Source organism: Staurois parvus, unplaced genomic scaffold, assembly GCF_062004578.1.
Source record: "Staurois parvus isolate SC_StPar_1 unplaced genomic scaffold, SC_StPar_1.0 ptg000064l, whole genome shotgun sequence".
Taxonomy (NCBI): domain Eukaryota; kingdom Metazoa; phylum Chordata; class Amphibia; order Anura; family Ranidae; genus Staurois; species Staurois parvus.
Genome location: NW_028317860.1, coordinates 7,999,727 through 8,027,315, shown reverse-complemented (window position 1 = coordinate 8,027,315; position 27,589 = coordinate 7,999,727). Strand labels below are relative to the sequence as shown.

Below are 27,589 nucleotides of genomic sequence, written 5' to 3'. Positions count from 1 at the left end.
CGTTTAACCCCTTGATCGCCCCCCCCCCCAGTTAACCCCTGCACTGCCCTGTCACCAGTGTCACTGATCAGTGAACCAATTTTTACTGATCACTGTATCAGTGTCGCTGGCGACTTCCGATAGAGTTAGCGCCCCTCCCAGATAGCGCCAGCTTGCCCGCCAGTACATCAGTAATCCCGTTTAACCCCTTGATCGCCCCCCCCCCCTAGTTAACCCCTTCACTGCCCTGTCACCAGTGTCACTGATCAGTGAACCAATTTTTACTGATCACTGTATCAGTGTCGCTGGCGACTTCCGATAGTGTTAGCGCCCCTCCCAGATAGGGCCAGTTTGCCCGCCAGTACACCAGTAATCCCGTTTAACCCCTTGATCACCCCCCCCCCTCCAGTTAACCCCTTCACTGCCCTGTCACCAGTGTCACTGATCAGTGAACCAATTTTTACTGATCACTGTATCAGTGTCGCTGGCGACTTCCGATAGTGTTAGCGCCCCTCCCAGATAGCGCCAGTTTGCCCGCTAGTGCACCAGAAATCCCATTTAACCCCTTGATCGCCCCCCCCCAGTTAACCCCTTCACTGCCCTGTCACCAGTGTCATTGATTACAGTGAACAGATTTTTACTGATCACTGTATTAGTGTCACTGGTGACTTCCGATAGTGTTAGCGCCCCTCCTAGATAGCGCCAGTTTGCCCGCTAATGCACGGGATTTTTTTTACCAAAAACATGGAGCAGAATACATTTTGGCTTAAATTTATGACTAACTTTGAGTTTACGATATATTTTTTATAGCTGAAAGTAGAAAATATTGTTTTTTTTCAAAATTTTTGTGGTTTTTTTTGTTTATAGCGCAAAAAATAAAAAGCGCACAGGTGATCAAATACCACCAAAAGAAAGCTCTATTTGTGTGAAAAAAAGGACGTAATTTTCGTTTGGGTGCAGCATTGCATGACCGCGCAATTATCATTTGAGTTAGTGCAGCGCTGTATAGAAAAAAAAGGCATAAATTACAGTATCTATACCATAGTTTGTAGACGCTATAACTTTCACACAAAGCAATCAATATACACTTATTGGGATTTTTTTTACCAAAAACATGTAGCAGAATACATTTTGGCTTAAATTTATGACTAACTTTGAGTTTACGATATATTTTTTATAGCTGAAAGTAGAAAATATTGTTTTTTTTCAAAATTTTTGTGGTTTTTTTGTTTATAGCGCAAAAAATAAAAAGCGCACAGGTGATCAAATACCACCAAAAGAAAGCTCTATTTGTGTGAAAAAAAGGACGTAAATTTCGTTTGGGTATAGCATTGCATGATCGTGCAATTATCATTTGAATTAGTGCAGCGCTGTATAGAAAAAAAAGGCATAAATTACAGCATCTATACGATAGTTTGTAGACGCTATAACTTTCACACAAAGCAATCAATATACACTTATTGGGATTTTTTTTACCAAAAACATGTAGCAGAATACATTTTGGCTTAAATTTATGACTAACTTTGAGTTTACGATATATTTTTTATAGCTGAAAGTAGAAAATATTGTTTTTTTTCAAAATTTTCGTGGTTTTTTTGTTTATAGCGCAAAAAATAAAAAGCGCACAGGTGATCAAATACCACCAAAAGAAAGCTCTATTTGTGTGAAAAAAAGGACGTAAATTTTGTTTGGGTATAGCATTGCATGACCGCGCAATTATCATTTGAATTAGTGCAGCGCCAAACAGCAAAAAAAGGCCTGGTCATTAAGGGGGGTAAATCCTCTGGGGCTCAAGTGGTTAAGGGTTAGATAACCTTTATTGAACATTTCTAACTTGAGCTTTCTTTTGGGAAACCATTAAATTGGTGGGTATAGTTCCATATTAAGAGCGACTATTAAAAGATCTCCAAACTTTTATCTCCTGTACAAGGGCAGATTAAGAGGGAGACAAGAATAGGTCAATGTAGATCCAACCATCGCTTGAACATCACTTTTTTGACCCCCTACCTTCTAAATGTCTTTGTGATTTCCCAAAATGTTGAGAGGTATAATTATCTCCCATTATTGTAATAAGAATCTGAAGTTAAAACGCAATTTTAGGCAATCCAAACCCATGAGCTGCTGCTATTATCTGCAGTGTTGTTAAAGTAAAAAACTTAATTTAATTTGCCTTAATTTTTTTTTTGCTTTAGTTACTTAAAATAAAACCCATGGAGCACCTCACAGAGTCTTTTCATGTACCTTCTAAATCCTTTATAATGACATATAATTATAGTTTTATAACTCCCCCCTCTCCACATCCTCTATCAAAGTACTGTCATCTTCATATATCAGTCTTTTTGTTTTGGAAGAACAACAAGTAGCAAATATTTTTGGAATGGTTCTCCTTTATCACAGGTGAACATATAATTGAACAAAAATGAACATCTCCTATGAATAGAGAGAAGGGTGTGTTAAGTAAGTGTCAGCGACAATTTTTGTTCCTAGAAAGCTCACCCTGTGAGCAGGTCAAACACCACATTAGTAGAACCACCCGTCATATAGCATGTACCCGGAATAGAAGGAAACCTATCAAGGCCTAACAGGGTCATGCATATAATAAAAGTATAGATGCTCCTATCCTTAAAATAACAGTGCCTCTAAGGTGTCACTACACACTCAAAGTCCATTAAGATACAGTTAGCTCAAATCCAAAAGAAATAGAGGAAAAGTTAGAAAAAGAGGAAAGAAGAGAAAGAAAGGAGAGGGCTTCCCAGTAGCCTAAGAAATAGGAAGGTCTGTCCACTCTCGGTCCACAAGAGAGATGTACTGAATCCAGCGTTCCCAGGTTTTGTGAAATTTAGTGATATCATTATGGAGGATAAAGGTGAGTTTGTCATTCACCATAATCCAGTTAGGTTTATGTTTAACATATTCTAAGTGCACCACAGCTATCTTCCAACAACGTGCTTTTTGCTGCCAAAAGCATATAGAGCAGTGATCCTTTTAGGTCATTTCGGGATTTAGGTGTCATTTTTCTGAAACAAAGCTGTTTCTGGGGCCCAAGTAAGATTTACGTCTGTGACCGAGGGTATGAGGTTAAAAATTCTTACCCAAAACTGGGACACCTTGGGGCTCACAGGTGTTTTTAGATCACCACATTACCAACAAAAGTCAAAGGGTTGGACTGTGCCCTACATCACTGCCTGCATGAAAGACTAAAGCACGGAGCTGAGGGCTGTGCAGCTTGTATGCATCTTGAGATTGAATAAACCTTTAAAGGATAAGTTCACCTTTAAAAAAAATAATAAATGCACAGTATTTTGCAGGCAAAACATGGGGCATTTACTATTATTGTTTTAGGAGCATGACACCATCGATCAGCAGATTGCTGGTGCCAAGCAGAACTCCTGCAGACTGGCAGTGTAAGCTGTCTGCTTGTACATCGTGCAGGCAGGCAGTTTCACACTGACCGAAAGAATCGGTGAACTACCAGAGTTCTCAACAGGGTTGTGGCAGTTCATTGAGAACTGCAAACCAACATCCGCAAAGGTTCTTGTAATTCATTCACAGAAATCTGTGAATGAATGACACAACCATGTGGGTGGAGCTCCACATGGCTTTAGTCTTTTTAAAAGTGACAGTTGGTACGGCGGGAAACTTCTCCCTGTACTGCTGTCATACTAAGGCAGCGGAATGCTGAGATGTTGCAGGAGTGGAAACATGTGGGTGGAACATATAACATGTTCACAAAGGTGAATGTATCCTTTAAGTATAGAATGATTAACCCTTTGTGTTAGAGACTTTTTTCTTTCTTTATTTTGTTAATGTTCTTTCATTATACATAACTGTGGCCAGAATGTAACCACACAGAAAATTAGTATTAGCGTATATTAGTTGCAAAAGATGTCACTTGTTGCCTCTGAAGCTTCACAGGTTAAAAGTGATGGATACAATTATTTAATTAGCACATAGAAATACCAACTAGCTTCTGGAGACCTAGAACTGTGTGGTTGTCATAGAAACTGCAGAAATGCAATTAGCATCCTGTCATGAAGTTTGACTGTTTTTGTAAATCTTATTGGGCTTGTTTGTGTTATCAAACCATGTCCAGTCTCATCTGATCCACTTATCAAGCTTATGCATACCACACTTCTAGCCCTGCCAGCTGTCACACGCATTGGAATGCCGAGAGGCTTGACAGTTGATTGAGCAACGTACGTCTTGACAAATTTAGGTTTGTTCCAGAATGGTGTCTATTTTTTTTAAAGTAACGCATTGTACAGACAAACTTGTTCTGCTTTCCTTTCTCTTTGGTCATGTTCTCACTGAACACTTGAATTCCCTATAGGGCCACACAGATGTTTCTTACGTCCAAGAGGAAATGAATGGTTTTGAGAGTTTAAGATTTCCTTATGCTGTATTAATAAACACTATAAAAATGACAGTTCTGATTACTGTGGAGCAGAATTTCTCTTACATTTTTATCTAATGTTTGCTTGCCAACAACCCATTTATTTTTTCACTTCAATGAATCATAAGATTGTCTTACATAAAGGTCAGATGGCATAATAACTAAGAGCATAGATGAAAACTGCACAATGGCTTCTAGTGATGCGTGTTATAGGCACACACAACATAAAATATTCAGAAAGTGCCCATTGTAAGGAACAAGTCAGATAACCAAGAGAAGCTGGGGAACACAATTTTCTATATAGTGTGTGCACTTTTTGTTATTTTCTTTGCCATTACCTCTTTACAGTGGCATGCATACAGGTCCTGTAACAGGCACCTAACCCAGTAGGAGAATTGGGACTGCTCTATATCTTTGCTTCTCAATTTGTCCTTAATAGTAATGTTGGATCCTTCCATCCCACCATCTACTTTAAAAAAACTTTACCCACATTGAGGGCCGCTGCTCGTGGCTGGAGTGTTTACTCTAAAGGCATCAATCCATGAAGAAAGCTGGCAACCTAGTACACTCCAAGTTCCAAACACTTTATTAGGCTACATTTAAAAGCAGCACAATACAGCTTACATGTTTCTGCCATAGGGCCTTCTGCAAAGCTTCTTCATGCTTTGAAGAAGGCCGTATGGCTAAAACATGTTAGCTGCAGAGATGTAAGTTTTTCTTCACGTGTTCCACAAGAGCACAACAAAATCAATCTCTATGTGTCCTATTCACACCACAACACTAGTATCACATGCAGATTTTTTTCTGTGCAGGAATCTGCAATAGTGTATAAAACCCATTGAAGCGCACATGAAAACTGATGTCTCTGCAAGTGAAATCTGTGCATCAGTTTCTATCAGTTTTTCTGTACATATGGTGTGATCGAGGCCTAAATGTAGCCTAATAAAGTATGTGGAACTTGGAATGTACAGATTGCTGCCTAATTTTCTTCATGGATTGACACCAGCTACTTTCCTTTGTACTAATTAAAACCAACTAAATTTTCTGTTTAAATAAGCTAAATGCATTCAAGGTACAGTAAAACAAAATAGGTGCAAAGTCTTACAATGTTTTTTTTTTAGAGAGCAGCCACGGCCTAAGTATAAAAGACACATGCTCTCTGCATGAAAAAGCATGTGCCTCTGCAGAGTTCTGGTGTGTCCCAGAGGTAGAGCTTTGGAATAATCAGGGAACATGAGTCCATTTGTAGAGTCATGGCTCTGACTTAGCAGACCATTTTTTCCTCATAGGAAGCAAAGGTACTACTCTACAGCATGCGACTGGGGGCAGACTTTGTTCTCATGTTGTGCCTGCTTTTTAAACAAAACAGACTGTAGGACTTTGCACAACTTTTGTTTTGATGCACCCAGAATGTATGTACAGTGAATATAAAACGTCTACACACTCCTGTTAAAATGTCAGGTTTCTGTGATGTAAAAAAATGAGACAAAGATAAATCATTTCAGAACTTTTTCCAGCTTGAATGTGACCTACAAACTGTACAACTCAATTGAAAAACAAACAGAAAACTTTTTTTTTTTGAGGGGGGGGGTAAACATAAAAAACTAAAACAATGTGTTTGCATAAGCGTGCACACCCTTTTATAACTGGGGATGTAGCTGTGTTCAGAATTAAGCAATCACATTCAAAATCCTGTTCAATAGGAGTCAGTACACACCTGCCATCATTTAAAGTGCCTCTGATTAACCCCAAATAAAGTTCAGCTGTTCTAGTAGGTCTTTCATGACATTTTCTTAGTTGCATCCTACAGCAAAAGCCATGGTCCGCAGAGAGCTTCCAAAGCATCAGAGGGATCTCATTGTTAAAAGGTATAAGTCAGAAGAAGGGTACAAAAGAATTTCCAAGGCATTAGATATATCATGGAACACAGTGAAGACAGTCATCATCAAGTAGAAAGAATATGGCGCAACAGTGACATTAACAAGAACTGGACGTCCCTCCAAAATGGACGAAAAGACGAGAAGAAAACTGGTCTGGGAGGATGCGAAGAGGCCTACAGCAACATTAAAGGAGCTGCAAGAATATCTGGCAACTACTGGCTATGTGGTACATGTGACAACAATCTCCTGTATTCTTCATATGTCTGGGCTATGGGGTAGAGTGGCAAGATGGAAGCCTTTTCTTACAAAGAAAAACGTCCAAACCCAGATAAATTTAGCAAAAACACATCTGCAGTCTGCCAGAATCATGTGGGAAAATGTGTTATGGTCTGATGAAACCAAGGTTGAACTTTTTGGCCATAAATCCAAAAGATATGTTTGGCGCAAAAACAACACTGCACATCACCAAAAGAACATCATACCCACAGTGAAGCATGGTGGTGGCAGCAGCATGTTTTGGGGCTGTTTTTCTTCAGTTAGAACTGGGGCCTTAGTCAAGGTAGAGGGAATTATGAACAGTTCCAAATACCAGTCAATATTGGAACAAAACCTTCAGGCTTCTGCTAGAAAGCTGACCATGAAGAGGAACTTCATCTTTCAGCATGACAACGACCCAAAGCAATACATCCAAACCAACAAAGGGATGGCTTCACCAGAAGAAGATTAAAGTTTTGTAATGGCCCAGATGGAGCCCATACCTGAATCCATTCGAAAATCTGGGGGGTGATCTGAAGAGGGCTGTGCATAGGAGATCCCTCGCAATCTGACAGATTTGGAGTGTTTTTGCAAGGAAGAGTGGGCAAATATTGCCAAGTCAAGATGTGCCATGCTGATAGACTCATACCCAAAAAGACTGAGTGCTGGAAAAAAAATCAAAAGGTGCTTCAACAAAGTATTAGTTTAAGGGTGTGCACACTTATGCAACCATATGATTTTACAGTTGTACAGTTTATAGGTCACACTGGTAGAAAAAGTTCTGAAATGATTTATCTTGATCTCTTTTTTTTTACATAACAAAAACCTGACATTTTAACAGGGGTGTGTAGACTTTTTATATCCCCTATAGCTGCTTTAAACTGAAAGTTCAGTTAGCTTTAGGTAATCATAGAGATACTGGTCTGCTGCAAAAAGATTCTGTAGACAACACAAAAATGTAGCAACTTATTGTAAGCACAGTTATGATACATAAATATATATGCAGGGCCAAATTTCCATCACTGGATCCTGTATGCGGTAATTAGTGTCCCAAGTAACTGCCCTCAGCTAAGACCACTTTTTTTACAAAACTTTTTTCCTGGCCCTAACCTGTCTTGGAATAGTGTGAGAATGGCTGAATAATCATATAACGAAATGAAATAACAATATGGCTTTTCTTGTTGAATATTATGTGGCAAATAGTAATTCAAGGAAAAGCAACCTCCCTGTCTCTTTTGTCTGTACTGTAGCCATAAGCCTAGTTTGTGTAATAGTAAATCCAGGCCTGAATAAATATATCGTTTTTGCACTTAAGAATGCGACACTGTTTTCAGCAAGTTAATTATGGTTTTTAAGAGATCTGATGTTGGCTGTAAGGTTGCTTTTAAGACATAGTTATAGATCCAATAGGGCCCCTTAGAATTTTGTTATGGGATCCTATTGTGTTGCTCCTCTGGACAGTATCCATACAACATCGTGTTGGCTTTAACATAAGCAGTAACAACCAAATAGCATGATTGTTAACAAAAAGAGTGAGTCCTGTACAAAAACGTGTTTATAATATTCATACATATTTGAAAATGTTTTATTTGTTCAGTAAAAATAGTAATCTGCTTTTTCTGTTCTTTCTAGTCTATGAGTTTACTTGTTATGTTTGCATGAAAATAAAATGGAATGGGATGTCCAACTAACATGTACCCCTTTTTTGCTTTTTTAGTAATCTGCTAATTTCTGAATTATATCATTATTAAAACATAATGTTTTATTCTATTACAAAAGACAAAAGAGCACCAATGACACAGGGGGTTATTTACTAAAACTGCATGGTGCAAAATCTGGTGCATAGAAACTAATAAGCTTCCAGGCTTTATTGTCAAAGCTTAATTAAACATGATGAGGTTAGAAGCTGATTGACTACAATGCACAGCTGCACCAGATTCTTAGTGCACCAATTTTAGTAAATCTACCCCATATTCTGAAATGTGACTTAAAAAGTTCTTAGCTTTTCTCTACTGTAATAAAATACACATTATGATTAGAATTCTATAGTAATAATTATGGTTCTTGTTGTTTGAAGGTTATCGAATGCGATTAGGATCCAGCACAGATAAAAAGGACTCTGGTCGCCTACATGTAGATTTTGCACAAGCAAGAGATGACTTTTATGAATGGGAATGTAAGCAGAGAATGCTTGCAAGAGAAGAACGTCATCGACGTAAGCTGGAAGTGGACAAGTTGCGCCCTCCCTCACCACCAGCAATTATGCATTATTCTGAACATGAGGCCACATTGCTTGCAGATAAGCTGAAAGGTAAAGCATAGTCTGTTTTAGCTGTAGTGACCTGTATTTTCTTCCTTATGGGGATTTAGCAGTATGGCATTAGTGGAAGATTGCCAGGCTGTCACAGTGGGCGGAGAGGGGGACTTCCATGTGAGGAGTATTTCTCTACTCACATAGGAGGAGACATTAAAGGTGAGTAACTTTACATATTGGTCCACCTCTAGATCATCAGTACTTCCTAATTTGAATATTTCATGACCAACCCCAGGTGTGGGTAATGCCTAGTACAAACTGACAGCTCAGGAGGGGCCGCTGTACTAACTATCCGATGTTAGTACAGCGATCTCCCCTGCTGCGCTATAGCGTTCTGACAGCAGGTACAGGCCCCCCACCACCCCTGCCAGAACACTCCAGTCAGCGCTCTCAGCCATTGACTGGAGGCGCTGATCAGAAGCCAATTGGCAGACCTCTTTCGGTCATGCCCCTTCGACAGATGCTGGCCCAGCTGCTGTAAACAATGTTGTGCAGTTTCTATTGAACCGGTTGATGCTGCCTGACTTTCATCCCATGTGTACTAGGCTTTACACACATTGTTAATAGTTTCAACCACAGCTTCCCAGAATGGGTGTAAGAGTGGACAGGTCCAGACCATGTGTAAGACATGCCCATTGATATTTGCCATCTCTGACAAAGAGGGTTAGAAGTTGGCTAATCTTTGTGGGGTGTAGTAAATCCTGTGGTGAAATTTAAAGCAGAATTCCAGGAATGCAGCTATTGCAGAATTGCTACAAACTGCTATGCCCACCCCTTCCCTCCTTCTGCTCATTCACATAAGTCTTTTGTATTATGGTAACTCATTCTCAAAATACAAAGGCTTCTGTGAATGGGCAGCAGAGGAGAGGGGTATACATAACTGCTCTGTGTGCTTTTCTCCTCTCACAGCTGGAGTATATTATCCAGGAGTGCAATAAAGCTGTCATTTATTAGTAATAGAGATAAATCCCAAAGGTTGCATGCACCTGATTGGATTTAACTCATAGTGTGCCTGAGCTTTTTGCAAAGTTGCTGAACTACTGGAATCCAGCTTTAAGTTAAATGAAGCGGTCTTTAGTGAAGGTCATAGGGATGAGCAGATTCCATGTTAATAACGTCTATGGTTGGGATGCTGGCGAGTTAGGTAAAGATTAAGTTCCTCTTCTCATCCATTCAGTTGTAAACATTGAAAATATAAAGTTGTCACTCTTTGTGATGAGAAAAAGCCTGAACAAGAGGATTATACAATTAAAATCCCCTCAGCCACCATTTTGCAAAATGTTGTACTTACCTACACACCATTTACAGTGCTTGTGTTTTTTCCTGCTCCTTGGGGCTGACTTTACCTATAAACTAGATTTTATCTACTTTCTGGGGGGAAATTAAAAAAAAAAAAAATTTGTTTGCTATGGGCAACAGTTCTTGTTTTCTATAAATACAATTCAAAATGACTGTTTATTATGTAAATACTTAAAGTGGTAGTAAACTTTCTTTAAAAAAAACAAAACAAAAACATGGTCCCCGGGTGGTTTAAGCCATAATGTGCTTGAATGGCCGAGCCATGATGATTTCACTGCTGCACTAGTGCGCAGGAGTCATGGCCACTACACAGAGCTCTGAAGGGAGCGCATGCGCCAGTGACGTCATTGGGTGCAACCCGTGTGAATATCTCTTAAACACCACATGTGTAAGAGATGTTCACTGTACGAGCTTACAGGGCTTACCTGTAGGTACAACTTCGAAACAGGAGTTTACTACCGCTTTAAAGAAAACCTTACTGAGGGAATAAGGAGGCCACCACTGCTGACCTCTCTCTGTGAAAATGCTAGCTACCTGGCTATCGTGCTGATCAAATGAGATCAAGGACAAGTATGGAGATCAGGACATTGATGTACTCTAACTTTATATTTTGTATTTATGTTCCAAATCAGTGATTCTGAGAACACTGAAGATAAAAACAGTCAGGAATCTAGTATGATAAACATTTGTTTGTTGTTTGAGATTTTCTTTATAAGCATGGGTTGATAATCTCAATTCTGTAGTGTAAACACTGAGGTATTGAAGCGGGTATCTATGACTTCATTGCCTTTGTGTCTTAGTAGAATAGGTCACTCTGTACTTGGCATAGAAAGATACTCTGATCTTAGAAAAGCTGGTAAAATATGAGAGAGATGATATAGGGTTGCTTTTATGTATTTGAGTCTTAAAGGATCATTGTAGGGTTGCTTTTATGTATTTGAGTCCTAAAGGATCATTGTACTTTTAAAACACATTTGCTTTTTTAATATATCAAGGGACAAGGAAAACTTCACAAATATAAGCTATTATAATTCTATATGCCTCCAGAGCTGTCATCACAGGCCTAAACCAGTGTAAACCTTCCTTTGTTCACATATAGTCTGAACTGTATAGTGCAGAGAGCAATTTACCTGCAACCCATGACTGAGAACCGTGGATCCATTCTACATACCTCTTTCCTTTTTCCATTGTCTTCAACGTCAGGATCCATAAATGACTATATCTGTAATCACTGAAAAGATATATTATAAACTCCTGAAAGAGAGCAGCACCAAATTTCCCACTGTGATTACAAAGATTAATATTTACTATTCACCAGAAAGCTTGTTTGATGGTCATGTTCACTATATTCATTTATTAATTATCCATATGTTGAGATTACCTTTTAATGCATTATAGTAAAATTTATGGCATTAAAAAAGAAAGTTTAACATTTGCATACCTAATTACATGTAGAATGTGCCTCTTTTGGGTTCTACTTTGCCAAATCTTATTACCTACATTTGAATTTTAAAGTTATGCCAGTTTATTTTTCTCAGTTCTGTAAGGAAATTTTCTTGCTATTCGGCAACTTTTTAAATAAACCATTTATGCTTTTTTAGCTAGCTATCTAATGGTTTCCAGTGGGGTTGCACCGATACCGATACTCAATCAGTATCAGTGCAAATTCTATGCATTTGCATGAGTATCAGTACTCATGCAAATGCACAGATACTAAAAACCGATACCTTAACATTCAGTTCTTTCAAATGTCAGTGGGATTCCCTTGCTGACTGCTGAAATGTAAATGAAAGAATCCCAGCATTCATCGGTTGTTAAGGACCAGGACCACTGCATCCTTAACAACTGATGACATTTCTGCTGTCAGCGGGATTCCCCTTCCAATGCTGGAGGCATCTTCTCCTCCAAACACCACAACATGGCAAGTGACTTGGACAGCTTTGATACTTGGACAGCTTTGATACCTCTAGCCCTCTGACCTGCATGATCTTCCACGGACCTGGACAGGTAATCTGTATAATGTAATGCTGGGACATCATTATCCACCGATATACACCCACTATTGATAAAGATCCCTTCCTGTCTCCTAGCCTGTCACCTGTGTCCAAAAATGATGAGCACACTGGATGAGGGGGGGGTGCCTCATTAGATGACACATAACCAGTACTGCACACGCATGTCATCAGACAGAACATTTGCACAAATCTATGGGCCAACTTCATATCCCCTGCACTTTGATCCTTCCATATCCTCCTCTGGCAATCTTGTCTCAGTTTATTATATTAAAGAGGAACTCTGGGAAAACATTTTTCCCCATGCAGTGGGGCTGTGCCTGCACTGCATGGGTTAACTGCTCATTTTTGTCTGGAATTTCGCCCTGCCCTCACCCAACTCCCTAACTCCCCCTACCTCCCAAACCACCCCTCTATCTACTCTTCCTAGGCAATAGTAATGGTAATTGGCATTGGTGAGGACTTTTTAAAAAAGTATCGGTACTCAGTGTATAAAAAAATTGTATCGGTGCATCCCTAGTTACCAGCTTTTAAAAATATCAAAGAAAATGGCCAGTGAAGTAGATTTAAGAAACAGAGGTACAAGAAGTTGCAAACCACAGTCTGTTTGTAGTTCTTTATCAATATGCACTTGAATGTTCTTTCATGGTAATTCATGGTAACTAATTGGAAATAATCTTGTAAAACACGTGACCACAATAAATTGAAATTTGATTGACTACCATAAGTTTCTGCTTACTTGCACCTAATCATTGCTTTCTGTATAACTTTAAATTATGTTTGCCCAAATATGTCTCATGCCTCATTAATATTTGTATTTCCTGGTGAGTCATTGAGGTGCAAGAATATTTATAACCCTACGTTATGAAGCAACATGGCTCCTTCTCAGTGTAAATAATGAGAATGCTTTTTTTTATTTTAACATTTATATAGAATCGTCAATACCCATAAAACCAGACTTCAGGTTGGCATTGTCTTATAGATTAAACTGTAAAATGTAGTTAGATTAACACAAATGAACTACATAAAACAAAATTATGAAGTACTATATAAAAGCATGGTTCCATCTATTATTATTATTGGTATTATACAGGATTTATATATCGCAAACAGTTTGTGCAGCACTTTACAAAATGAAGGTAGACATTACAGTTACGTAAAGCTCATCTACGAGAACACTTTAATGGCTTTATTAATTCTATAGAATACCATTGCTAGGTTATATTGTATTATTTCATTGATAAGGTAATGGAGGCATTTAATATCAGAGGTATATAAGTATGATGCTATGTTTTTCTTTATAGTTTTAATTTGATTGCAATGCGTATGATATCCTAGATTGTGTAAGCATTATATGGGATTCCCTTGTGTCCCAGTTTACCTAGGTCATTGAGTTTCTTTGCTACTTGTTGACCTGGTTAAAGAAGGTTAGTATCTCCCTAAAGGAAGCCTGTGCCAGCTTTCATAGATGGAATAAATTTCATGTGAAAGGTTGTCTCTGTGTTTTGTTCCACTTAAGTAGGAACGGTATGCTTGTGCCAAATTATGTAGCAGCTGTTGAATGCACATTATAAAATAAAGGGTTTCAGTTGCAGCTCGTGAATATGTTGTTTTGGAGTATAGCAGTCTAGCATTATTATTTTTTTTTTTTTTTTGTAATTCATTAAGTATAGTTGGAACAAACAATTTTTGCCATCCTTTGTGCAAAATTGTATTCATCGTTCTAAATATACCTTTCTTTTATAGCTTGGAGAACTACTATACGTAAAATGCACGATGTTAAAATATAGTAATGAAATATTCACAGGTTTTTAGTTCAAAAGAGTTTAATAATGACTTCATATTTTCAAGGTGATGGCAAGTATATCCTGGCAATATGCCTACTCTAGTGTTTGTAGCTGATTTCCAAAGCCTGAGTGAGCTTTTGTTCTACTAGGCAGCACAGCTATATGTGTAGCACCAATAGTGAATATGTGTACCACCAGTAGTACATGTCCTACACTTTGGAATTAACAATGGTTAAGGTTGAAATTACAATAAATTTAGAGTGGTTGTGAACTGAACTAAAAGCAGGGGAGGACTGACCATTTGGAAACTCGGGCACTGCCCGAGGGCCCGGGGTCAGTAGGGGGCCCCATGAGATGCCCCTGGTACTTTTTTCATAGGCTTTTTTGAGTTTGGGCAAGGACACAGGGGCCCCATGATCCCCTATTGCCCGGGGGCCCCATGAGTTGTCAGTCCGCCCCTGACGGTCAGGTTATATAATTGATTTGCACAGTGTACATACAAGGAGAGAAAATATGGTGAATTTTCCTTGTTCTTTCTGTTCAGATGACACCAAATTCTCAGAGGCTATCACTGTCCTCCTGACGTGGCTAGAGAGAGGGGAAGTAAATCGAAGGTCAGCAAATCAGTTCTACTCAATGGTGCAGTCTGCAAATAGTCATGTTAGACGACTGATAAATGAAAAAGCAACACATGAAGAGCAAATGGAACAAGCCAAGGAGATCTATAAAACAGAATCGCTGGGAATTCTTACCCAATGTAAGTACCTTTTTATTTCATTTTCATAATTTCGGGGGTAAGTAACTTTGTATATTTGGGCCCACAACAAAGTGAGCAACTGACCAAAGGTAAGGTTTGCAAGAAGTATACTGTATGTCTTGTCGGATCGCATGATATCTCAACTGAGTGATGTTCTCATCATGTGCAGCGCATCCAGCAATCAGTGACAATTTCATTGTAGTCAGATTAAAGTAGATGTAACATATTAGTTTCTGGTTTTCCATCCAGTTTATGCTGACCACACCTCACCTCATGTAAAGCACTTTAAAAATACTTCACACTTCAAACACTTTAAACAGTTTAAGTCACTGTTCAAGAACTTTAGCTGTCTTTTATAAGGACCCTTTTCCTTTACAATGGTAGATGGGGAAAGATACTATGTACTGCTCTGATTAAGCACAAACACTTTTGTCTAATACTGGACCTATTCCATTTTTTTTAGATGTTCTCACGTCTCAGTATATTAATAAATCAGCTTCAAACTTCAGCTTGTTCAGTTAAAGTATTTCTAAAGGCTGAAGGTTTCTTTAACCTTCATGCATTCTATGAATGTAAAAAAATATGCAGCTCCCCCCTCAGCCCACGCTAATACTTACCCAATCCCAATCCAGTGATGTGCTTAAGAGCAGTGGCTCTCCAGGGTCTCTCCCTCCTTCACTGGCTGAGACGCAGGAGCCATTGTCTCCCATTGCTGTCAGTCACAGCCAGTGAGGAGGGGGCAAGGCCGAGCCTTGCTCTTTGTGTTTTATGGACACAGAGGCAGTTTGGGAGTAAACACACACGAGTGCCCCCAGAGCAAGCAGCAGAGCAAGTGCTCTGGGGGCACTCAGCAGAGGGGAGGAGTGAGGAGCGCTGGAGATGGACCTGAGGAGAGGAGGATTGGGGCAGCTCTGTGCAAACTCATTGCACAGAGCAGATGAGTATGACATGTTTGTTGTTTTTTTTTTAAAGCGAACCTTTAATTTCACTTTAAGCTTTGACAAAAAAAAGACTGGAAGCAGATTGGTTTCTATGCAGAGCTGCACCAGATTTTGACTTTTCCAGTTTTAATAAATCAACCCCAATGTATCTTTATTGGAAAGTTTGAATAAAACTCTATTGCACACATCAACAGGTTAGGGAGTCTGCAAGTTATTACACAGCAGTTAAGGTAAGTGCTAACCCTCCAGTGTTATTTAATCGTATTATTTATTTTTTTCTTATTTCCCCTTTAACTGATACTATAATTATCATGTTGGAATGGATATACTTAATCTAGCAAGTTAATATAAGTTACAGGATAATTGTGCTACTTGCAAGGTAAGTGGAAAGTAGCAAAATTACCTAACCAATCAATTTAACTGCTAACACAGTAATATAGATTTTATAGGACAGTCGGTGTTGTATATATTTAAACAATCACCACTAGCCTTACTGTGGACCTTTTTTTGCAAATTTTTGCAAAACTCTATCTGTCTCAATGGTATCAAATATATGGACAGAATTTGTGTGGCCTTGAGAGTCCTAATAGCTGAGTTTTAATTTCCCAGCTGACATTAGATCAATATAATAATGCTGTGAATGCAATTTCAGGAACAGGCTTTTAGATGTTCAGCTTTTACATTAATAAGACTAAAATGCATCTGACTGGCGGGGTAAAGTAGTCTGAGGGCTCTATTGATTTATAAGTCTGTGTCTGAAGTATAAGATGTATGTATCACATTGAAGTATCTCTGTATTGAAAGTGCACTTGAATATAACAGCAAATTAAATGTGTGTCACTTCTTTTCAGTGAAGTTTGTTTGAACTCTTTACTGTGAGTATTGCAGGCTTTTTATGTTTGTGTTCCACTGCAAGCCAAAAGTTAATACTCATTTTGCTCCTAACTAAAATATATAATTTTTAATAGTGCTCCGTCTTTGCTGCAAACCCTATTGATGGGTATGTATGTATACATATATAAATAATTGTAAAAGCTTAGTTCACCTTTTCACAAACAATAAAAAGGTTAACTAACTCACAATACTCTCCCCAACCCTCTGGTTCTTGATTCATGTACCTTTCATGGTCCATATCTTCAGATGCTCTTTCTAGCTTATATAAACCTTCAATACTTTGGTGAATCACTGCATAGCGCCAGAAACTGTGTAACAACTTAATTCATACAATGCAAGCATTCATTGGTCAGCTCTGTGCATGTGACCACACTGACCAAGTGAATTCTTTCAAAGATCCTTTCCTCTGGAGATGATATTCTAGAACAAAGATGTATTTCTCGTTGAACAGCACCATTGAGCTCTTGCCACTGCAAGAAATATGTTGATATACAGCCTCCAGTGCTGTCTAGTAAATTTTTAAAGTGCCAGACCATTATACCAGCTGGAGAGAGTATTTGAAGTTAGGGATCACATAAGGTACATGCAGCGAGGACTGGAGGGGTGGGGAGAGTGTTATGAGTTAGTTCACATCTTCATTTTTTGTGAAAAGGTGAACTAACCTTGTAAGAAGAACTTAGCTTTGGTAGGTTTGCCCTAAAAAGACTGCCTTACCATGGCTTGGCTGGGACAGGGTTTTGCTTTCTCATATGAGATTCTTCAGCAAGAAGAACAGTGAGCAGCACAGTAGTGACATTAGCAAATCTCACACTCAGAGTCAGAGACAGCAGTGCCTTAGATCTCACACTGCATACATGCAGTACAGCTATGAGGCTATAGGTACAGGACTGCATAGGTATACTCACATGCCAACTTTTAACCTATTTTTTTAAAATGGAACTCAAGGCAGAATTTACATTTTTCAGAGTACTGCTTAGGCACATTTAACACTTCTAGATATCCCCTATAACAAATCTTCACCTTGAATTCAGTTCCGCTTACAGTTTAATGAAAAATAAAATAAACCAACCCCCCTACTTCCCTGTTCTAAACAACCACCCACACAGGTGTGACAGCAGCAGCCTTCTTTGATTTTTACATTCTCCATGCAGAAATCTTCTCTTGCCACTTGCAAGCCAGCAAATGCACGCGTCAGTCCTGCACACACGCAAACGGCGATCATCCCACACATGTAAGGTATCACTGCAAACATCAGATCATGGGCAAGAATTCTAGCACTAGACCAGGGCCTCTGCTTTAAAAAAAAATATACATTTATAATGTTTTGGGGTTCTAACTAATTTGCTAGCAAAAAATATTGATTTTTACATGTAAAAAAGTGTCAGAAAAAGACCTTGAGCTCAAATGGCTAGCACAGTGTCTGTACTGTACCCATATAATTTAATGAAACTGTACTCCCAACATATTTATACCATTAAAGCACTTCACTAAAATTGATGGAGGGCAATTTTTCAGTTCACATTTTTTTTTATAGATCCTAAGGCTACTTTCACACTGAGGAGTTTTTGAAAGCGCCTGAAAAGCTCAAGAAAAATGTTTCCCTATGTATGTGAATGTATATCTATGTATGTTTTCACATGAATGTATATCTATGTATGTTCAGCTTTGCGCTTGTGGTGCGGTGTAAAAACACCTGCTTGCAGCATCTTTGGGGCATGTTTGATTAGTTAAAAAAAAAATGCCCCAAAAACGCCTCTTTCCATTGAAATCAATAGAAAACGCCTGAAAAGCACTTCAAAAACACCTCTGAGAATCGTTTTTGGTGCATTTTTTAAGCCACGTGTCCTTTAAAAATGCTCAGTGTGGCAAAAGTGCGGTAAAATTGCCCATGCGTTTTTGCTGTGTGTTTTTTTTTTTTTTTTTTGCGGCAGATCAGTGTGAAAGTAGCCATAGTCTGGAACAGGATTGTCTGCACTGTTAAAAAAAAAAAAAAAAAAATGTTTTCCTCCTGATACACAAATCAATTAAATTTTAAATAACTATCAATAAAGAACCCATATAAGAATAAATAATCCATACTGAAACACATTTGTTGTGGTACATTATCAGAGTACTGCTTTTGCATAGAAGCACAGATGACTTGATTTCACATGTTTGTTGTACATGTTAATCTAATTAAAAGACAGGAATATGATGCCACTCAAAAATAACCCAATCTCATCAATCTTAAGAGTTTTAGATTTTGCATTAATGTCAGAATCAAATGATTTCTCACTCAATATGTCTAATCTGTACTGGCAAGACAAAATAGTTGGATATTTTCTTTTACAAAGGGTTTTATTGTAGATGAAGCAAAAAATAAACAGACAAATGGATCACAGAAATAATGACCACCAAATATAAATTGTACTGAAGAAGTGGAAGTCAGTTCATCTTTACCCTGAAGACAGAGTGTTCTGTGCTTTGTGGGTTGTGCTGTGACTGAAGAGCATTTACCATGCTGTAATTGACAGCAACACACTAGAGTATTGCATGGTTGTGGTTTAATAATAATTAGAGTATGACTTGGTAAAGCACCAACTGCTGAATGGCTCTTCACAGCTGAGCTCAGCCCTAATTTACACCTACAGAAACATTGAACTATTAAACAGTGTCACATACATGTATGTAAATCCTTCATCCAACCCATATCCTTCAACTTTGTGATTTCTGATGCCCACAAGCTGTTTTCACAGTAACATTCATAAAACCATAAGCATCTCCACTCCTAGGCTATAGATCTTGAGATCAGTTGAAAAAGGTTTTTGCACAGGGTGTACAGTTGTGTTCAAAATAATAGCATTTAGACATCACTAACCTGATCAATCACTGTTTTTGGTAGAAATGATATTTCTACATGGCAAATTATTTACTAGCAGGTGTAGTAGAGTAATAGAAATCCAACAGACCCAGCAGTCATGACATGCATGCTGCTGATTCTGTGTAATTGAATCACTAATTGAAAGGGGCATGTTCAAAATAATAGCAGTGTGGAGTTCTATTAGTGAAGTTTTATTAGTGAAGGTGGCAATTATTGCCCTTATTTAAGGAAGGAAGGCAGCAAATGTTGTACATGCTGGTTACAGTGCATTTCTCTCTGAAATTCTGAGGAAAATGGGTCGTTCCAGACATTGTTCAGAAGAACAGCGTACCTTGATTAAAAAGTTGATTGGAGAGGGGAAAATATATAAAGAAGTGTAGATAATGATAGGCTGCTCAGCTAAAATGATTGCAAATGCTTTAAAATGGCAACCAAAACCTGAAAGACGTGGAAGAAAGCAAAAAACTACCATTGGAATGGATAGAAGAATAGCCAAAATGGCAAAGACTCAGCCAACAATCAGCTCCAGGAAGATCAAAGGTGGTCTAAAGTTACCTGTGAGTACTGTTACAATTAGAAGACACCTATGTGAAGCCAAGCTATCTGCAAGAAGCCCCCGCAAAGTCCCACTGTTGAAAAAAAGACGTGCTGAAGAGGTTACAATTTGCCAAAGAGCACATTGACTGGCCTAAAGAGAAATGGCGCAACATTTTGTGGACTGATGAAAGTAAGATTGTTCTTTTTGGGTCTAGCAGCTGGAGACAGTTTGTCAGACGACCCCCAAACACTGAATTCAAGCCACAGTACACTGTGAAGACAGTGAAGCATGGTTGCGCAAGCATCATGATATGGGGATGTTTCTCATACTACGGTGTTGGGCCTATTTATTGCATACCAGGGATCATGGATCAGTTTGAATACATCAGAATACTTGAAGAGGTCATGCTGCCTTATGCTGAAGAGGAAATGCCCTTGAAATGGGTGTTCCAACAAGACAACGACCCCAAACACACCAGTAAATGTGCAACATCTTGGTTCCAGACCAACAAGATTGATGTTATGGAGTGGCCAGCCCAATCCCCGGATCTTAATCCAATAGAAAACTTGTGGGGTGACATCAAAAATGCAGTTTCTGAGGCAAAACCAAGAAATGGAGAACTGTGGAATGTAGTCCAATCATCCTGTTCACAGGTGCCAGAAGTTGGTTGACTCCATGCAACACAGATGTACAGCAGTTCTCAGAAACAGTGCTTATACAACTAAATATTAATTGATTCAAAGGAAAGCAAAATCTTCAAACATTTTTCAGTTTATATAGTGAATGTTTGAGTTTGTAAAGAAGAATACAAACACTGCTATTTTTTTGAACAGTCTAATATTCACTTTTCTTCAATTTTTTTAGAGGAACAAACTAATTTGATATATTTTTCTTCATGTTTTGATTTGGAATAGAATATGTAGTGTTCCCAATGCATTTGTGTGTATGGAAATAAAAGCTATTAGAAGGATTTTGAGCTTTATTCACTTTTTCAACACACTGCTATTATTTTGAACACAACTATAGCTCATAAAATACAGCTAGTTTTATTCTCCGGCTGTAAGTTCTATGAAGGGTCTATTGAAAAGAGTAGAATATGGATGCTTGTGAGGTGGACATAAAATACAGATTCATGAAAAATATAGGTTTTCATTAGTTAAATTTTAAGCCAAACAATACCGATTTGCATCTAAGCAATATGCATTTATCTTCTAGGTCTAAAGCCAGTGTCGCACAAGCATTTTTATAGCAGTGAATTGAAAGTGCTTTAGCATCTCTCTTGTTAGTATTTGTTTTGGCTAGGAAATTAACTGCAGTCAAGTCTGCATTGCAGAAATGCCAAGCGATTTGTAGCTCAGTCACAAAGCAACTGACTACTTTCAGTGTCTGAAGCTAGCTACAGACTTCCCAGTTTCATTATTTTATGTGATTGGAAGTGATTTGTGGCTGCCTAGGTAAGCATTGTAGGTAAATGCAGCTACAGATCTACTCTACATTTTCCTTAGAATTTCGTAACTATTCAATAAAAAAGGAAAGATTCTTTGAAATATGGAACTCTGAGAATCCTTCGGATATTTCCCTCATCCTCTTTCAGAAACACTCCAAACTGGAGCATGACTAAAAGATGTGCAATAGTCACTTTTCACACGCCCAGGATAATGTCTTGAAATGCATGGAAATGGATTAGAGGACTGTGAGTGTCCTATGGCACTTTGTTAATAGCTGGTACTTTCTTGGTACTTGTTGCTAATAGAAGATTTTGAGGCAAAAAGCAACTTTTTCTCTCCATGAAGGGGAGAGAATAATTTGTAGATATCTCTCTAAGTCATCTGCTTATAAATGAACATTGTCAAAATCCATGGCAGCCGTTTCAAATGGCAGAACTTCAGCAGATGTTTTGTCATTTACAAATCCTGCTAAAGTTAGGGGAACAGGTAAGGCACAAAATCTAATATGCTGTATTTTACTGAGACATAAAGAGTTTTTTAAGTTATCACAACTTCAATGGGTCACTAGTCAGTTTCAAGCCCACATATAGCCTTATATGATGTTTGTAAAAGTGCAATAAGTAAAATGTCGTATCCAGTGGGATTTTTTTGTTGTTGTTATTTTTTTGGCTTCATGCACAATGGGTGTTTGTCCAGTTCTTCTAAACACTTTTTTTTCTGGCAGGAGAAAAACAGCTTAAAAATGTGCCTAAAGCAGATTTTTGGAAAACGTTTAGACATGTCAGGCATTTGGATGTTTAATCCATTGGCCAGAATATTAATTTATTCTGGCCATTGGAATGAATTAGCATTTAAGCACTATACCTGCCAAGGGCTTAGGTGTGTTTACGTGCGTTTAAGTGCATTGGGCTTTTTTTTCTGCTCAAATGCTCCTTTCCTAAATACATAAGTGTTTTTTTCTGCCTCTAAATGCTCCTCTTCAAATATACCTGTAAATGCCTATGGATGCACAAACACATAGGCTAATATGGAAGGACACTTCTAAAAGTGTGTTCTTTTATGCCTAGAGTGCATGAGGCCTTTCATTTGACTAAAACCAATACTATTTTGTATATGTAGTAAACACTGCCAAATCTGTACAATAAAGTTTTCTGTGAAAAAGTATTTTTTGGTTTAAATGGTTAACAGCAAATAGCAAACGGCAAAAAACCAATTCAATTAATCCTGTTGCTAACTCCATGGAATAAAACTAAAAGAAGTGATAAATATAAATAAACAGCGCAAACATAGACCTCTATATCAAATCAATATACAAAGTGCAAACATATATAGAAAATTATATTAATAGTGAAGTCCATCATGATTAATAAACAACAAAAGTTCAGAAATCTCAAAAAATATTTTGTGCAAAAAGAAATTTTCAAATTCTTCTTCTAATATAAAGAAAAAACTTCCACCTTCCACCCGTGAAAACCAACATCAAATGCACTCACCAGATTTAGGTGAGTGAAACGCCTTTTAGGAATTTTTATGGGATCCTAAACCCTCTTTCGTATCCACTCTATAGGAATCCTCACCTTCAGTGTAGGCTCCACCATCCAACCGGGGAGAAAAAAATCTCAGATAGTGTAATATTGCAAAATACCATTTATAAGTAAAATCAAGGATTAAGGCCACTCACATTTCAATCACTTTAAAAAGGCATATTTATTAGGACAAGCTTCTTCCAGATGGACAATGAATGTAAGGCAACCTCCCACGGAATCTCACATCACAGCTCCAGGTTACAGCAGAAGCTCCACAGAGACCAAACATGCACAGATCCCAAAAGATGGCCGCTGGAACGCACCGCTCAGCGTGCGCTCCACTCACCGGAAGTGACGTAGGACGTACGGGGTAACAACCGGAAATGCGTCAACGCGTTTCGCCCCTCCCATCGGGCGTTCTCAAGACCAAAAACTAAAAGAAGCCTGCTAAAAAGATGTGTTTTTACCCTACAAGTGAGCAGCAAGTTAAATCTTTGCTCTCTTACTGAGCTCCAGATTAACTTCCAGGTTTGTTGCTTAGTTTTATTCTATGAAGTTAGGCCCCTTTCACACTAGCAGATCAATAAGGTCCGCCTGTCCATTTCTCAGGCAGACACTTTTGAACCTTCCAGTCTCCTCTATGGAGCAGCCTATATCCAATCTGATCCTACCCACTAAAAACAGATGAATGGGGATCTGTTCCCCATCTGTCTAGTTGATCGGATTGGATGACAGTCAGATGTAAATGGACAGATGGTCCATTTACATCTGACCACCCATAGAGGAAAGCAGGCTGTGTCCGTGTCCGCTCTGCATAAGTGGAGTGGACACGGACCTGTTATCTGCCTGCTCAGCGGGTATCAGCAGACAGATACCACCATCTTGTCTCTAGTTGGAGGTGGAGAGCAGTCCACATTGTGTGTTTTGGCAATTACATGCCAATAGCTCACTTGGCTTGTGGGTATAACTTTTTGTCTCCTTTTCTTAAAAAATTGTTTTAAGGTAATGTGCCAGGCATTTGCTTCCTCTTTGTTCTCATGTTATTGTGGCAGATGGACCTAAAGCTCTCAATGGAACATGATTATGGTAATCCACGCACTCGTAGTCCATTGACACTTCCTGCAGCTCTCTGACTGAAAGCCTATACAGTAGTAGGCAGAGAGCTGGAAGAAGAACCTGCAGAAGCCTGGAACTGCACCCACAATCCACTGATCACATATGCAATGATCTGTAGGTTCCCATGAAAAGAAAATATTACATGCACATTTTTTTTCCTGCAAAAATATGAAAATTGTTTTTATTGAACTTGAACATAGTCTTTAATTCGTTACCCATGCAATTTAGCAACACTGATTAGAGTATCTTACTTGTGAATCTGTAAAGAGAACATATAAACATGCAGATTGCTAGCCACATACAGTCAGATTTTGTTGTGTTTTCTGACATTTAATCTAAACTATAAGTTCAAATTGTGTCCTGCCAGATACACATTGGTAATAAAAAGATGCTGGATCTTTTTTGATCTAAGAGAGCCTGCTGGTTGTAGTTGTAGGCAACCTTATGTGTTAAATTGTCATTAAAGTCTTTTTCAAACAGTTGTCCATAAAATGTTGAATTTTGGGTTGGCAGTTTTACAAAGGAGTAAGGGGAAGCTGTGTTGGGGCTACAATGACACCTAACATTGTACTGTGAAAACAATGGTTAGAGTTTCTCCTGCAGGCTTACTGTTGTAGTTTTTATTTGGAAATCTTCTGTCCCTGCACTATTCTGTGCTCTCCCCCAAATTCACTTGTTTTAATATTCATTTTTTAAAAAGGACTGTTATGTTATGCAGTCTCCAAAATGTGTCCTCTGAGAGAAGCAAATTATCATTTTGTGCCCATTACATGATGCTTTACTGCTTGCAGTTTCCCAGAGAATGGCTTCTGAGTGTAGCAATACATGATTAACATATCGTGCACCTATGGCAGTCTGTCTGATGGGTGCTGCAGTTGATAAAACAGCTGCCAGGCTACCACATAGTCCTTCATAAATGTTAAGTCAAGATTCATTAGGCTTCTAGCAGGGAGGAAATTGCTAATTGTCTATTCAGTTGAACACCTAATGTTAAAAGATTGGAAAGTTTAAATACCATTCTCATTCAGAAAAATGGTTGTACGTGTGCCTTGGTTAATGAGAAATGCGTTCTGTGTACCAAGGACTTTTACCGTCTGCTCTGTGCAGCTGTTCTTTGCCTAGAGCCCTTGTGGGAGTTAACATACATGACTGTTATCATGTAGGTCATTGTTCAGCTGTCCAAGCCCACAAGAGACATATGTTTCCTGAGTGTATATCAGATATAACTGTAAAGCTGATGTGATGGGTAGCTGTAGACAGTCTACATTTTGCCCTCTTTTGAGGAATTATAAGTCTTACACTGCATTGTCAAAAGAGATTTTGTTGCACATTATCTAAATGTTGATACCTTATGATGGACATTTTTAGTTGACCCTCCACACACACCAGTACCCCAAAGCACAAAAGCAGCATTTATTAATTCGCACCTACAACAGTTTTTTTTTATTCTTGAAATCATTTACTAGAAATTAAAAATGCAAGAAGTAAGATAGTTTATGCATTATTAATCTTCAACTCATTCTGAGTAAAGCATAAGGTGAGTGCAAGTTTAAAGCAGTGGTAAGCTCTGACAATAAAAAAGAAATTTGGGGCGGTTTAACACATAATGTGCTAGAATACACCACATACTAGCACATTATGACAGGCTCGCCTTAAAACTAAGTCTTCCATCAGTGCCCTGTCTCCGCTGCTGGCTCTTTCACCTTCTCCCAGTGTGCCTTCTGGGTTTGCGCTCTCTGGCCATTTGAGTGGCCTGGTGTAATGACATCACTCCCACATATGCGCATGGGAGTCACGGTTGCAGCACAGTACTCTTAATGGATGACATACTCCAGTGTGCCATCCCTTCAGAGCACAGTGTGCATGCTCCAGACACGTCAACAGCCTCTACAAAAGTGAATATCTCCTAAACTAACATTTAGAAGGTATTCACTGTACCTACAGGTAAGCTTTTATTATAGACTTATCTGTAGGTACCATTCATAAAGCGGAGTTTACTACCGCTTTAAGTATTATTTTTTAAAGTACCATTATGTAACTGTCAAAGCACAACTTTTTTGCATTTCATGACATGAAATGATAAAATATCTAAAGGTTTAATTGCAACAAATCACTGCTTTTAGGGACATTATTATACTACCCAGACATACACACTCACTAGCAATTTAAGTTTAAGGTGTGGTCAGTGTGCAATAACTGGATGTAATTGCTTGTCAGGAATTTGATGAGAAATTGATCTTTGGTGATCACAAATGAAATCGAGAAGCACACTGAAATACTGATATGTGAGGGGACAATATATACATATTAATTTTGTAGTCTGGAAAAAAATGATTAAATGGATGCCACTGCACTTGACTCTGATTAATTAATGAGACTTCCTTCTGTAGCTAATCACTGTTTAACAGATTGTAGTGTGAAGTGTTTAAGTGTATGTAAATGAAAGTATTCCACGCTTGACGGACACAGTTGCAACAATTATACATGTAAGTACTAAAGACACATGACTGGGTGGCTATGGGTGATGTGTCTTGGCATGATCCATAGGACTCACATGTGTCTTTGTTTTGCTTTCTCTGGAATGACCACAACATAAATTGCTTGTCTTGTTTGACTTCCCTGTTCACTGAAGTTGAGCAGATTGTGGCCGTTTTCAACGCTTCCACCAGACAAAAAGCATGGGACCATTTCTCGAAAGCTCAGCGCAAGAATATTGACATTTGGCGGAAGCATTGTGAGGTGGGTGCCTTTTTTTACAATCTTATCCATCACTCTCATCGCAGAGAAAGTGAGTGGTTGAGAGGTGAGTGTTGGTGTGCTTGTTCAGTTGATAATGAAGGTGGGTTTAAGGCATTTAGGATGTTCTGCACATGACCATACCTTTTAGATGTTTATTTTATGTCGGAGCGTGTCATGAAGATAGAGTAATTTCTTCAGGAAACAAATCAGGTTTGTGAGGTCATCATAAAGCCTTTTGCTGGCTGTGTAGGGTTGAATGCTTGTGTTTTAATGACTTAAGAGAGCAATGTGGTGATAAAATCATCATAAGATAACAATGCACACATATGCAGATTAGCAAAGATGCAGTCTCATATGTTTTTAACAAATTACTTTTTAATGGCATTTTGTCAGACATTAATACATAAATATAAAGTAGTTTGTTGTGACCATCCTATATCCATATACTTTTGGGATCCTTCGACTAATACTGTACATATGTATGTCAAAAATACAACTACAAAATGAAACCTGTATAAGCCCTGTCCCTGTGCCCTGGATTACACAGTCAATATTTCAATAAAACATGCTTGTTCTGATAAGCCCTTCCTACCACTGCAATCAGAAAGCATTTTGATGAGTTCCTTTGGGAGTTATGTCTTCTATGGATCTCAGCCAACTGTGTCCCCAAACGTTCAGTGCGTGTATTTTGGAAATTTGTTCTGATTTTTTTAAAATTAATTTATATTATTTTCATATTGAAACATAGTTTTATAAACTGTGTCATTTTACAAACATAAATTAATTGCTATTTACCTTTCTACTAATTGACCGATAAACAAATGTCTGGATCTTGCTAATTAAACAGAATC

General features: G+C 38.3%; 1 protein-coding gene across 5 annotated transcripts in view; it reads left to right on the top strand.

The window, feature by feature from the left end:
- ENOX1 (ecto-NOX disulfide-thiol exchanger 1) overlaps nucleotides 1-27,589 on the top strand; it is a 745,756-nt gene that overhangs the window by 614,687 nt on the left and 103,480 nt on the right. For all 5 annotated transcript variants that reach the window (XM_089668837.1, XM_089668835.1, XM_089668838.1 and 2 more), the window contains 3 exons: nucleotides 8,585-8,818; nucleotides 14,464-14,676; nucleotides 26,632-26,738. In XM_089668837.1, coding sequence (XP_089524963.1) covers nucleotides 8,585-8,818; nucleotides 14,464-14,676; nucleotides 26,632-26,738 — 554 coding nt within the window. The remainder of the gene's footprint in view (nucleotides 1-8,584; nucleotides 8,819-14,463; nucleotides 14,677-26,631; nucleotides 26,739-27,589) is intronic.